The following is a 13937-nucleotide window of genomic DNA, read 5'->3' as shown; positions in this document are numbered from 1 at the left end:
TCCAATTTCTTACACGCCAGTTTAAGGGACATTAAGTACAAGGGATGATTACTTCCACATAATAGCTACAAATGATAGCATCGTCTATGATCCTTTGACGTAAAACTAATAGCAAGATATAAACATAAGAGATTACTTTAGAAAGTAATTTGTACGGCTACGTCTAGAATATTTATTGAAACATTTGGATGTTATTTTTTCTAACCCATCTAAAAATTCTCCGAACGACTACAATATAGCGCAGTGCCAAAAAAAAGCTTTGTAGGGTATGGGACGTTGACATTAGCTAAGCTTAGAATGAAGTGCAATCTGATTGGAGCGCTAAAATGTTTTTAAAATGTTCTTGCTCAATTTGACATCAACGAAGTGCATGAATCGACAAAAAGTATATTTAGGTAATAGATGACTTTTTTTCCTTTAGAATTATTTTTAATGGTTTAAGTGTAAGGTTCATATCATCGTCCTTAACAAGATTTGCTCGTAGCACTTCGTAGCTTATATTCGGTTCACGTAGCGAACCGTAGCTTTCCGTAGCTATATGATATTGTAACGTAACAATAATAAAAAAAACGACTTCCAAACTAAATACACTAAAAACAAAATATTCTCAAAAAATAAAAAAGTAACGAAATAATTCCTTGAAAATAGTAAACCTCCCTTATTATAGCTGTTTATGTCTATTTGTACAATAATTATTAGTTACTTTGATGTCGGTGTCAACTTACAGACGAATTGAGTACCTTCTTCTTTTGGGAAGTCGGTTAAAAAGGGAACACATAGCGATAAAATTAACATATAACAATATTGTATACCCAAGCCAGACTGGATTTTAAAAAAAATAAAAAAATGACTTACGTAACACCAAGACAATGTATTATCCTTGATCATTTTAAACTTGATTAGGTGTTTATGATGTAGTTGGTATAGTAACCAACTATATCATAATAAGGTTGATATAAATGTATACCTTCAAAAATGTTATCTTCATTAAGTCGGCCAAAATAAATATTTTAAAGAAATTTACATCATTATCATGAATCACGTTCAAACGCTCTTGAACTAGGTTAGAGTATCCTAGTTAAATTATAGATCGGCTGCCTCACCGCTTAACTACATTACGAGTTAATTAAGCATACTTTAGTTCTGGAAGCTTTTTTACTACGTTTTGCGGCGAACGTTTTATTATACGGTTAGGGTTGTCACAAATTGAGATGTAATGTTATGAATTCCAGCTGCGAAAGCCGGTGTCGACGGTGTCGATCCCTGGCGCGATGAAGGCGTACTCCGGGGGGAGAGACGCGGGGGCTGAGGAGGCGGGGGTCGCGCTGGTCGGGGTGCACAGCGAGTACCCGCGCTTCGGCGAGGAGCGCGCCCTCGGCGGCGGCACCTACAAAGGCGGGGGGACAGCTAAACACAAGCCAAACATAGGATATAGGTCAGTAGCGTTATCTCTTAATTTAATTTTAATTGAATATATCCATTGATGCGACCCGACTTGGGTTCCGGCAATTTACCTAAATTGAAATCTATGAATATATTTGCAATAAATTTGTAGAATACGGTCTTTGTTAGAACACTTAGATCATGAATTACAACAATCTAGTGGATTAATTTGCGCAGAACTTCTTGTTTCCAAAGTGAATATATTTAAATGGTACTGAAAGTAAATCTACTTTATAAATGTTAGGAGTATTATTTACAAGTATTGCACTTGTGTCGCTGCCAAGCAGAATGGGATCGTTAACCTTTTCTCACGACTGTTCTGTTATAAGTTGGTGTTTTCCACACGCTAAAGAAAGTACAGCTGTATAGAATACAGAATAATCTATATAAATATTACGAAGAGAAAAGATTTGTATACAATTAACCCAAAAACTAGTGAAACGATTCATAAAATCTTTTCAACATTAGGATACTATCTTATTATTGAGCATCCGAGACTATGTATCTATACTTACATTATAATGAGGAAAGATCTATGAATTTGATTCACGTAAAAACTATTGGTCCGATTTTAAAAATTCTCTTACCGTTAAAAAGATTATTTATCTGTGAGTAACTCAGGCTAGATTTGATTATTAGTGATGTTTAAGAATTATAAATAAACATCGTATTTCTGGACCACGGTTTCTTTCTCGGTTTACGCTGCCTAAACCGTTTGAGGTATATATACATACATGACGTATGAAGGACTTGTATTTAATATAATTGTAACAAGCGGAGACGGTTTTTTTTTTCAATATCCTTCATTGTTTATTTTTAATCCAACCGATATACGTATTTAACGATATGGTACGTGTTTAACTTGTTACCGACAGCGCGGCAGCCAAAAATACAAAACAAAAACTTGTCTTCTAACTAAAATATTTTTAAAAATTTATCTACATATTAACAACTAATTAACAAAACTAGTTATATCGTGAACACATCTAGTACGTAAGGGTTTTTTCCTTCTCTTTTTTATCATCTTTTCTTTGATACTTAAACCATGCAATATCTCGCTGGCCAGTATTCAACCTCTTTGGCTATATTCACAGTTGTAGCCAAAGAGGTTGAGATTTTGTAATGACCAGTGTTTAACTTGTTACCGACAGCGCGGCAGCCAAAAATACAAAACACTTATTATTAACCTAACATATCTTTATTTTAAAACTTATTTACACAAAATATATACAAAACTTAAAACTCTCTTGATTACATCTTGACTTCTTCTTTTATAAACGATTATTGCCTTGGTGGCCAGTATGCAACCTCTTTGGCTGTATATATACTGCTTGTCAGCCAAAGAGGTTGTATTTTGCATTCAACAACCAGTACGAGAGCTCATCCATCATTTACGATGTAACAGTGTTAAGGGCTATTGTTATTGAATTTTGTTTCAAGAATATTATTTTCAATCTTTCAAAACAAATATACAGTAACGGAAATTTTATACTCAGATATATTTGCCACAAAGCATTAACTTCGTTGTTATTTTACCCTTTTGACCAGATAAATCCGCTTTTAACCAGCTTTACGAAATGTAATGCCCGACTTTATACGGGACTTAAGCTGGATTGCACTCCGAAAATATATTTAGATATTTTTACGTTCAAAATTTGAACTTTAAATTTTAGTTTGTAAATGTATTTCGATAATTCAGATATTTCCTTCTTAGATAAAACTATCCGCGCAAATAAATCAATGGTCAAAAACAACGACGAAATTAAATAAAAGATGAAATCAAATGATAAATTCGTTATCGAGACTAAGTCAAACATTTATTGAGAACGTCGAGTGAATTGTATTTGCTAAACGTTGGTACATTTTCAACCTTGACCAAACGGATATAGCTTTTATCGGACCGCATCGATCTTGAAAGTTAAATGTACTACCATTTGTCACTTATTGCTTTCTGTGTTGAAAATGCCTGAATATGTCAAGTTGAATTTTAAACTAGAATTGACTATTGCATTACATTTGCTCTATTTATAAAAATACCATAGTTTTATCCTTCACGATTTAAATATCAATTTCAACGGAAACTCGATATATTGAGTTTTATATTTTTTTTTCTTTAACAACAATTTCATTAGTTTGAGATGAAGTTAATTGAATATTTTTAGTTTATTATTATTTTTCTTTATAAGAATAAGAATCTTTCTAAATAATTAAATCTAAATAAATTACTGCACTCAATCAATACTATTATAATAAAGCGTAAACACACACTTCTTTGTTGCCTAAGATCTCAGCAATTACACCATATTTTTGAATAACTCTTTTTTAATAAAAAGCCCTACACTTACGTCACGCTTTAGGCAATATATTTAAACGTAATTAAACTTAGGGGTAAATATTTTAGATAAAAACCCTAATGTGGGAAAGAGACCATAAGTTGCTGCCAACATCAAGGATGCAAAATTGACATGCTTTGTCATCATGTTATGTCTGTCATTTTGACATTTGCAATTGAATTTGACAAATGTAATCAATGAAAAAATTTTCATAATTTCATGCGTATAATGTCGCACGGGAACAGCTAGTTTGATATATTTTCTTATTGATTTCAGGTTAGGTAGACGAAAGGCATTATTTGAAAAACGAAAACGAATAAGCGACTACGCCCTTGTAATGGGAATGTTCGGTATTATAATTATGGTAATAGAAAACGAACTTTCCAGTGCCGGTGTTTATACCAAGGTATGTCAGACGGTCCTTAAATATTATCGTATAAAATTGATTTGAAACTAATGATAACCTTCTTTTCAGGCGTCAATTTACTCACAAGCGTTAAAAACATTAATTTCCATGTCAACTGTGATCTTACTCGGCCTAATTGTTGCTTACCACGCGTTAGAAGTACAGGTGAGTGGTGAATATTCATACATATATTTTCTAAGGGTTATTTTGAAGAAAAAGATGGACAGGGAAAGTGGATTAGGCGGGGAACAGAACTCATACGTTTCCACTAAGGGTCATACATAATTTAACCGACGTTCTTCCGGCGAAGGAAAACATCGTGATGCAATTTTCACATATCAGCGAAAAAATTCAAAGATATGTGTACCCACCAACCAACCCGCAATATTCCAATGTGGTTGACTATGGCCTAGTTACCCTAACTTAGGGTAAGATCCAAACCAGTTAATGGGGACGTATAGTGAGCTGGTGATAATGTGGTGATTCTAATGGTTAATTATAAAATAAGATATCTTTTTTGAGTAGACACTTATTAAGCTTGTTAAAAATTAAACATCAGTTTAACTGTTTTATTTCACAAGTGGAGATTGTTGATGAAAAAAATGGAATTTTCAAAAATCAACAGAACGATCCTATCTAAAATTCATCAGCTTTTTCATAACGCTTGCAGTCGGACTGGGATAACCGTTGCGTTGAATATTTGATAAAGCAACGCTACTGTGTCGTCATTTAGATTTTTATACCCTTCGTTTAGTAACATTTATGAAGTACTTGAATTCATGTTTCTATGAGTTCGCTTAGTTTTATTCTCTTTTAAAAAATAAATAACTGAACGTTTTAATATCATACTAATCATACATGGAAAGATGGATGGATGGATAGATGGATGTTTGTTAGACTTTGAAGCCTAAACGGCTGAACGGATTTCGATGAAATTTGGTATGGATCTAGACGATAGTCTGGAAGAGCACATAGGCTACTCACTTTTGTTTTTTTATAATGCTGCGCGGACGGAGTGGTGGGCGAAAGATAGTGATTTATGTAACCTCTGCAACTTGGTGGTATCTCGAACTTGGTGATAAAGTATCACAAACAGTGGAAACACAACTTGTTCTTATGATTGTGTTTATGTTCCAGCTATTCATGATCGACAACTGCGCTGATGATTGGCGGATAGCAATGACGTGGCAGAGGATAGCACAGATTGCGTTGGAACTCGCGATCTGTGCAGTCCATCCCATTCCAGGCCAGTACACATTCACGTGGACCACTAAACTGGCCAACAAAGGAGGTGTTATAGGCGTTGAAGTTGTAAGTTGATTTTTTTACACACTGTGTTTTTAAAATGGATTGATAAAACATTAAATAAATTTTATTTAGATTTTAAACTAAGAATAGTGATGTTCCGATTATTCCAGTTCGAATCTATTAAAATTATGGATTTTTGCTATGCTAGACGAAACATTAATAGTACCGTGTACGCAGCGAAAAAAAATCGTTTTGAAATTCGTAACGTTATCGAAATGCATTAGATTTGTGTAATACTCCCTAGCGGACATAAAGTACATACCTCAATAACAATTACAAATCTAATAAATTTTTTTATCGATGACGTTACGAATACTTTCTCACAGTGTTTCGTGATAGGTCCCCAGATATGAGCGTTTGTATTATGGCAAAAATTATAATAAACAATTAAGAGGATTGTAACCATTCACTGTCGTAATTATTATTATTTATTTTTAAATCATTTTTATTTTTTATAGGAAACAATGTATAAGCAAATTCAGGTCTGTATTTAAAAAAAAACTTGTGTGATGTCGTTCAATGTATCACGCATGGTTTCCTTGAATTATGTTTGTTTGTTCGTGTTTATTCACATTACCTACATTGGTTAAGACCTTACAATATTAAAAAAAAATGAGATATGTGTTGTTTGAAAAAATGTACACTAGAAGATGGTATTTACTATTAAAATGTTTTTTTTTTTTAATTTCTTTAACTGTAACATAAATATACCATATCTTCTAGTAGGTTAAATAGTCAATTTAACTCTTTTCTGATGAAAAAATTAAGTGTCTAATTGTTTTATCGTACGTTAATAGATATATTTTTCGAATTAACAATTACATTCAATTTGTACTGTAATCTTTAATTTTTTCAACAGATTTAAAAATCTAGATTTAGATCTAGGTTTCAACAATGATTTGACCTGCACGTATGCTAAAAATTGTCAACTCTTGTTAACCCTTTGTCGTTTTAATAGCACGTTGTGACGTTCTATTTATCTAAATGCGATATTGTTTATTTCAAAATGTTTAATCTGAATAGTATTTATCCTGGTTTTTAAGAAATATTTTTTTTAATATCAAGCAAAAGAAAAAAATCACGTACATTGTTATTACAAGAAAAGAAATAATCTATTAGAAAATAGGAATTCCAAGTTCAAAATACGAATACATTTATACGAAAATAGTTGAACAAATATAGACGAAAGTGTTTTGTTTTTTGTTATGTTTTTTAAATGATTTTTTTTCTATATTTCCAGGTTCCTTACGACGTTACACTTTCATTGCCGATGTTCTTTCGACTCTACCTAATATGTAGGGTGATGCTGCTTCATAGTAAATTGTTCACTGACGCATCTTCGAGAAGTATAGGAGCCTTAAATAGGATTAATTTTAATACTAGGTAAGTTCTTCTTACTTGTTGTATTAATAAATTATTTAAAAGAACTGAGTATGTAGCCAATGCAATACTTCAGACTGTAATCTATCTGTTTTAAATTTTAGAGTTACGTAATAACAAATATAAGTCTTTCCAAATTACCTTATTTATAAGAGTACTAGCTTTCGCCCTAGACTCTGTCCGCGTGGAAATAAAAAAACAAAAGCAAGCAGAGTATGTGTTCTTCCAGACTATTCTCTACATCTATGCCGAATTTCATCGAGATCCGTCCAATAGTTAAGGCTACAAACTCTAACAAACTCCCATCCATCTATCCATCTATATAAACTTTTGCATTTATAATTTCAGTAAGAAGTAAAATTATTACAATTATTGTCATATTAAAACACACTCAGTTTAAAAATAGATTAAGTGGTCATTCGGCAATTTGTGCAGGTTGCATCAAGATGTTTTCCATAATGGTAAGAACGTCATTTGTACATTTACAAATGCACGTAGCTGGATTCGAACCCAAGAACTATTGCAATTTGAGTGCTTAACCCCTGAGCCATCGAAATAAAAAAAAAAAACAGAAATTCAAAGATGCAAAATGTACCAACACACTGGGCGATTGTTGTCTATGGCCTAGTCATATAACATTCATTAGGGTACGCTTCAAACACTTGAGTGGGGACGTATTCAGCTGACGAGTGACCCTATGTAATATTTCCTTTCAGGTTTGTGCTGAAAACGCTTATGACAATTTGCCCTGGTACAGTACTATTAGTGTTCATGGTATCTTTATGGATAATAGCAAGTTGGACGTTACGACAGTGCGAAAGGTTGGTATCAATGCTTAATATCACTAAGTAACTAAGCATAACACATACTAAAAGATCTACTTGAATACGACAAAGATCTTCACGGTGCTATGAACACCAAGTACACAATGAATTCTACCAATGTACATTAGTACTTGAATAAAAATGTAATTTTGTTGTTTTATTATTTTTGCTATTATTTTTCAAAGCTACTTTCGAGTACGTTGTAAAATATTCTTAGCTAAGCTTTGGTTATTTAATTATGTGGTTAATATAAAATGTATTCGTATGTTTCTAACTGCCTCCACAGATGCAACCGCTTCAGTACTGTGTTGTCTTGATTTTTTTTTTGTTTATTTTCGTGTAGTAGATGTTACTGGTACAAAACAAAATTGAAAGTATTTATTGTTCACGATCATTTATAACAATAAATTTAAGAGTTTGACTTTGACTATCACATCTCTTTCAACATTTTTAAAGTGTTACTTTTAATAGAAGAATAATTGTAAAATGTGTTTCATAAAAAGATTAACAAAAATAATACGATGCATTGATAACATTAAAGAAACATTATTAAATTAAATGACGGATAAGAAATAGAAACATAAGTATCTTCAAATCAACGAAATTTGCTTTTACAAACAGTAGTTACGCACAAAATGGCTCAAGGTTAAACGGTGCCAGATTACGACCCTTACTTGTCACTCACCGCACCTCGTCACACACATCTTCATACTTCCATCTGTACCCCGTATACTGGGCTTTCTGTTGTACTTTACGTATCTCTTTATTCTTGCTGCGTGTCTGTCACTTTAATGTTGATTATCTGTGTTATTAGCCTGTGTTTAAACAGTAAGAAAGTTCGCGCATGGCCAAGTATATTTGATTATATTAAGTGTTTAGATTGCACGTTATTTACGTTGTTTTCAAAATCTAGTATGTGTTGTAATAAATTTGACATCCGTTGATTCAAGCTGATCTGTTCTGCATAGAAATTGCTTTATCAACTAAATGTTTGTTTTAATCTATTGTCAAATATAAAAATTGTCCCTTTGATATTACAAAATTATTGTTATGATATTTGAAAATTTTCACTTGAACATGCTATCAATGTCGGTTATTTTGTGGTTCTTGTTGGGCATTTTGGCTCTCAGGTTCCACGATGAAGACCATGCAAATTTGCTAAATTCAATGTGGCTGACTGCTATTACCTTCCTCTGTGTCGGCTACGGTGACATTGTCCCCAACACTTACTGCGGCCGCGGCATTACTCTCACCTGCGGCATGGTGGTATGTATTAACTAGAAGGCTATTGTGGACGTTCATTTCTTCTCTGTGGTATACGTTATTAAGTTATCTATTATATTAGTCGTGTCAAATATGATCGTTATTGTTGTGATTCTTTCTATCATTTCTGTTTGTATAGGTCGGTAAAGGTGAGCCATTTTATGCATTTCATTCATCAATGATTATACTCTCAGAATCAAAGTCAAACTCTTTACGAACTATTTTTTTTATTCTTTCGTTATCTATCCTTTTTGACAAACAGTTACTGAGCGGGCATTTGAGGCTGTAAAATTCATTCATTTGTCTACATATACGGGTTTAAATCCAAGAGATACAATTTATTAACGATTCAGGTTTCACGATGAAGAACACGCTAACCTACTCAATGCGATGTGGCTTATAGCCATAACATTTCTCTCCGTTGGTTTCGGAGACATTGTGCCAAATACATATTGTGGCAGGGGTATCGCTGTAAGCACCGGTATTATGGTAAGTTTGTGTTAAAAATGTTATACGTGTTGACTGACATTTTTTTATCAATTAATAACGAAGAAAATCAAGACTTTTAGACATTGATATTGTGTCAGTCAACACAATTAACTGGAAGTGACATTCGTGGACACAAGACACTGGATTGAACACACAAATTATGAGAGACGGTGATTTTACTAAGTGTTGGATGTTTAAGTGTATGAATGTTTTCACCAAATATTTGTATGCAAATCGATGTATGTATACAAAGCCTTTGCTTTCACAATATTTGGAGGTATATATTATATTTTTACTTTAAATACACAAGCAAATATGTGAAAAATATTCACTTTACTGTTATTAATAAAATGTTTTTAAATTAAAATTAAAATTCCGAAGTGAGTTTATATCGAAATAAATCGTCCATTTCCCTGTTAAAGCCAGCTATTAGATGATTTATATTTTGTAGTATGGAATGCTTCGAATCTTCTTTCTATTTGTAGATTTTCTATTCACATTCTTAATATTTCACCGACTGCACTATACATTGTTTTTTCTAAAATGGCTCACTTTTCCTCCAGTTTTTAGACATGAGAAACGTTAAAAGTCTTCATTGCACCTTTATTAGTGGTTGTGTAATATTAAATTAAGCTAAAATATTCAATAAATAAGTTGTATAAAATGAGATGCACAATTTAGTTGAAAAGCACTTGATGGATGACAATGACAGTATCTCTGTTTTAAATAATTATAAACTACGATTTTTTAGTCTTTGAGATTATATCTTACTTCTAAATTTTAGCATATAAAATCTCGTCTATATACTAATTGGCAACAAAATTATAGCTTCTACTTAATTGTCTTATTAAATTAAATTTTAGATAATAAAGCTATTGAGTGTGCGACAAAACTTAACTAGATTATTTAAATTGCTATTTTGAATAATAGACGATTGATACAAAAAATCAAAATTTTTAACAAAAAATCCATTTTACAAACATCTTCGGTAAGTAATATTAACATTATATTTCTTTCTTTTTGATTTTTTGTATGAATTTAATTGAGTTGCCATAAATAAAGAAAATAATAACCGTATTCGGCTAAGTAGCATATAGCTCTTAATAAAAATTTAAATTTTAGTTGAATAGCCTTTAATATGCATTTATTTGAGGAATGTAAAAAATCGAATGCTTTCCACGATCGCTTACATTTTACATTAAGTTATTCACTTAACAGGGAGCTGGATGCACTGCGTTATTAGTCGCGGTTGTTTCAAGGAAGTTAGAGTTAACTAGAGCTGAGAAGCACGTTCATAACTTCATGATGGATACACAACTTACTAAAAGAGTAAGTATTCCATCAGCATCGGTTCATCACAATTGTTATTGATCTAATTAACAGGGGGCAGGATGTACAGCATTGTTAGTGACCGTTGCCTCGAGAAAGTTAGAATTAACTAGAGCGGAGAAACACGTTCATAACTTCATGATGGAAACTCAACTCACAAAAAAGGTAAGGGCCTCTTGAACGGCAGGCCGAGACAAGGTAAGGAAGCCTGCGAACGGAAATAAAAACTAACCATTTGCTTTCATTAAGCGGCCCAAATTTTGTTAAATAACATTTTGTGAAAATAAAAAAAGACATTTCGATGCTTGGCATATACATACATTAAACAATAAACAAATTCAAATAAAATAGACTTTTATATCTTATTTCATTTCGGTTCTGTGTAAACCATTTAAAATATAAATAAACTAAACAAAGACTCGCTAGTTATCTCCGTATTTAAAAAGAGATAGGAAATATAATCACATAGCTCTAAAATATAATAAGAAAATATCAAACAAAAATACACACTAACAAATAAGTTTTTTTTAACGTGAAAAAAATTCTATATAAAATGAACACAATACATCCATCAACGTGCTTGTAAAATTTCAGCTGAAAAACGCAGCGGCCAATGTGTTGAGGGAGACTTGGCTCATATACAAGCACACGCGGCTCGTGAAGAGGGTCCACCCCGGGCGCGTCAGAACACATCAGAGAAAATTTCTACTAGCCATTTACGCGTAAGTTCAGAGTGTAATAATTAGTAACCATCTTGCTCTTGGAAATTCCACATTAAGATACATTAAAGTCCCCTCTGACAGCTATTCTACGCGTTCTTAGTACAACACTTATGCATCCAATGGCCTCTATGAGAAGCCTTTTACTTTAAGATATCAAAAATTAAATTCTATTTGGAATATAAATACTTCAGGTATATCTATTCTAGTATTCTAAAGAAAAAAGGCTTGAATTTTGTATGTATGCACTTTGAGAAAGCTACCTTATCACTGAGTAACATAAGCGATATTTTTAAACTTCATGTAGACGAAGTCACGAGCAAAACCTATTTACTTAACATTAATGTTTGTTACTACAGATTAAGAAAAGTGAAGATGGATCAAAGGAAGCTAATGGATAACGCAAACACAATAACAGACATGGCGAAGGTAAATCAATATACTTGTCTTTTAAGTATAGCTGATGCTACTATCATTTACACTTTCATTCCTCTAGAGGCACTTAAAGTATTGTGATGCCCAGTAGACGTAATTAGTGATTCTTTTAGACTTATTACTAGTTAAAAATCCGATCTGTTGTGACCTGTAGACCAAACAGAATGAATGATTTGAAAAACTCAGTTATTCTCTGAAGGTTCAAGAATATTTTTATAGATTGTTTAGCTTTTTAACTAAATATTGCTTGTAAGTAATTAGTTTCTATTAAAATTATTTGTACAAATTCGTGTTTCCTAATATTATGATTTCTGCACGTTAATTGTTCTTATCTTCTTAAGTGTTATTTGAAATAAATAAGAGGAAACATCGATTTAGTCTAATAATACTTTTATTTTAAGAAACTCATTTCCATTTGCTATTTGCATGTAGTTTCATTATAACAGATAACAATTACAGTATTATTTAAATGATAAATACAATTTAAATTAATAACACGCTTATACAAAACAAAATAACACACGAGAGAATTATTTATAGAATATTCTCAGCAGACATACATTTTAAAATACCACACAGAATAACAACTAGAATTTGAGAACAAACAATACAATAAAGCCACGATTAGAACCAACAGTGAGTATTGAGCTGCAAAGCGATTGATCGTAGGACCCTTTCCTGTTGCAGACCCAGAACACGGTCTACGAGATCGTGTCCGACATGAGCACGCGGCAAGACAACATAGAGGAGAGATTAACTAGTTTAGAAGAAAAACTCACATCTTTGCAGGTAAATAAATATTTCAAATAATAGACTTATACACAACTAAGGAAAAAAACGGAAGAAAGTAAGGATGAATTGTGTGAAAGGTAGTGATTTCTAGATAGATCTGATAGAAATGTATGGAAGAGTACTTACTGACACTAATGCTAGAAGACAACGTGCCATCTATGATTTTGTCAAAGCTGATTTTGACAAATTGTTAATCGTTACAGGAGCAAATGAATACAATACCAGACATCATGGCTCGATGTTTACAACAACATTGGGAGAGAACTGAACAGCGCAGGAACTATCTCCATCCGGACACCGCGGCTGTGCCCACGCCTCCCTCATCAACGATCACACCGTATGCCAGGTAAACGATGAATACACTCAGGAGACGCTCATTAAAGCAAGGTTTATTTTTAGAATTTGACTGCTCAATTATTTAAAGATGCAAGGTCAACTCTTGAGTGACAACTTCAATTTCGAATAACATACAGAAAACCTAAAAATAGATCCAGTGATTGTAACTCTTCAACATTTGACATTGGTTTTGGTTACAAAAGAATACTACCTGGACAAGTATTACAATTTGCTTTTTGCTTAACAGACCTCTGGCATCAGCTTCGCATCCGTGGCCGCCTAGTCCTGTGGGCCACCAGGCGGCGCGAGCACACTCTGCGCCGGAGAGCACGGCCGCACATACGCCGACGGCGCAACTCGCGCCCACAAGCCCTGCGCCCGCGCCACCCCGCACGCAGCTGCCCAGCTGAGTACCGCCCTCCAATTCCGAACTCCTTTGCTGAACTCGACGAAACTCGGCTCCTATCCCCTTCTTATGTAATAACTATTAGTAAGTTTATCGGGAAAATTGTTTCACAATAGCTTATAACGATGCAGATAGTAAAGCAAGCTTAATTGACCGTTACTGTTTTTAGTGTTTAAATGTTCTATTCCTTTGTGCAACGACAAATTTGTTATTATCTATCATAAACTTATTGGAAGAGTGAAATGAGTTTCCCGGTTCACCGACGGAAGAAGCCAGCGTGAGACAAGGCCAGCCGTAGTTTCCTTCGCTGTTCCCCAAAGTTTCGGAAGTGTCAGACTGTTTCTTAGTGGTATTGTTTAGATAGTAGATGAAGAACGAAAAGACCTAATACTGTGAGTTAACGATATGCTTTATCAAGAAACGCCTTGTCAAAAGATAGATGATATTATTTTAAATTCTAATGTTAATGTTAAG

At 33.1% G+C, this 13937-nt stretch overlaps 1 protein-coding gene across 1 annotated transcript in view; it reads left to right on the top strand.

Annotated features, from left to right (window-relative positions):
• LOC106104782 (small conductance calcium-activated potassium channel protein) overlaps positions 1-13937 on the top strand; it is a 48746-nt gene extending 34809 nt beyond the window's left edge. The window contains exons 2-14 of the mRNA XM_013284917.1: positions 1233-1435; positions 4053-4182; positions 4252-4347; positions 5320-5493; positions 6731-6873; positions 7587-7691; positions 8825-8960; positions 10665-10775; positions 11370-11497; positions 11854-11923; positions 12617-12718; positions 12925-13067; positions 13305-13937. Of these exons, the coding sequence (XP_013140371.1) occupies positions 1233-1435; positions 4053-4182; positions 4252-4347; positions 5320-5493; positions 6731-6873; positions 7587-7691; positions 8825-8960; positions 10665-10775; positions 11370-11497; positions 11854-11923; positions 12617-12718; positions 12925-13067; positions 13305-13467 (1704 nt within the window). The 3' untranslated portion in view covers positions 13468-13937. The remainder of the gene's footprint in view (positions 1-1232; positions 1436-4052; positions 4183-4251; positions 4348-5319; positions 5494-6730; positions 6874-7586; positions 7692-8824; positions 8961-10664; positions 10776-11369; positions 11498-11853; positions 11924-12616; positions 12719-12924; positions 13068-13304) is intronic.

Source organism: Papilio polytes, unplaced genomic scaffold (genome assembly GCF_000836215.1).
Source record: "Papilio polytes unplaced genomic scaffold, Ppol_1.0 DF823399.1, whole genome shotgun sequence".
NCBI classification, from domain to species: Eukaryota; Metazoa; Arthropoda; class Insecta; order Lepidoptera; family Papilionidae; genus Papilio; species Papilio polytes.
Note: the sequence above shows the minus strand (reverse complement) of the source record. Positions and strands in the feature narration are given on the sequence as shown.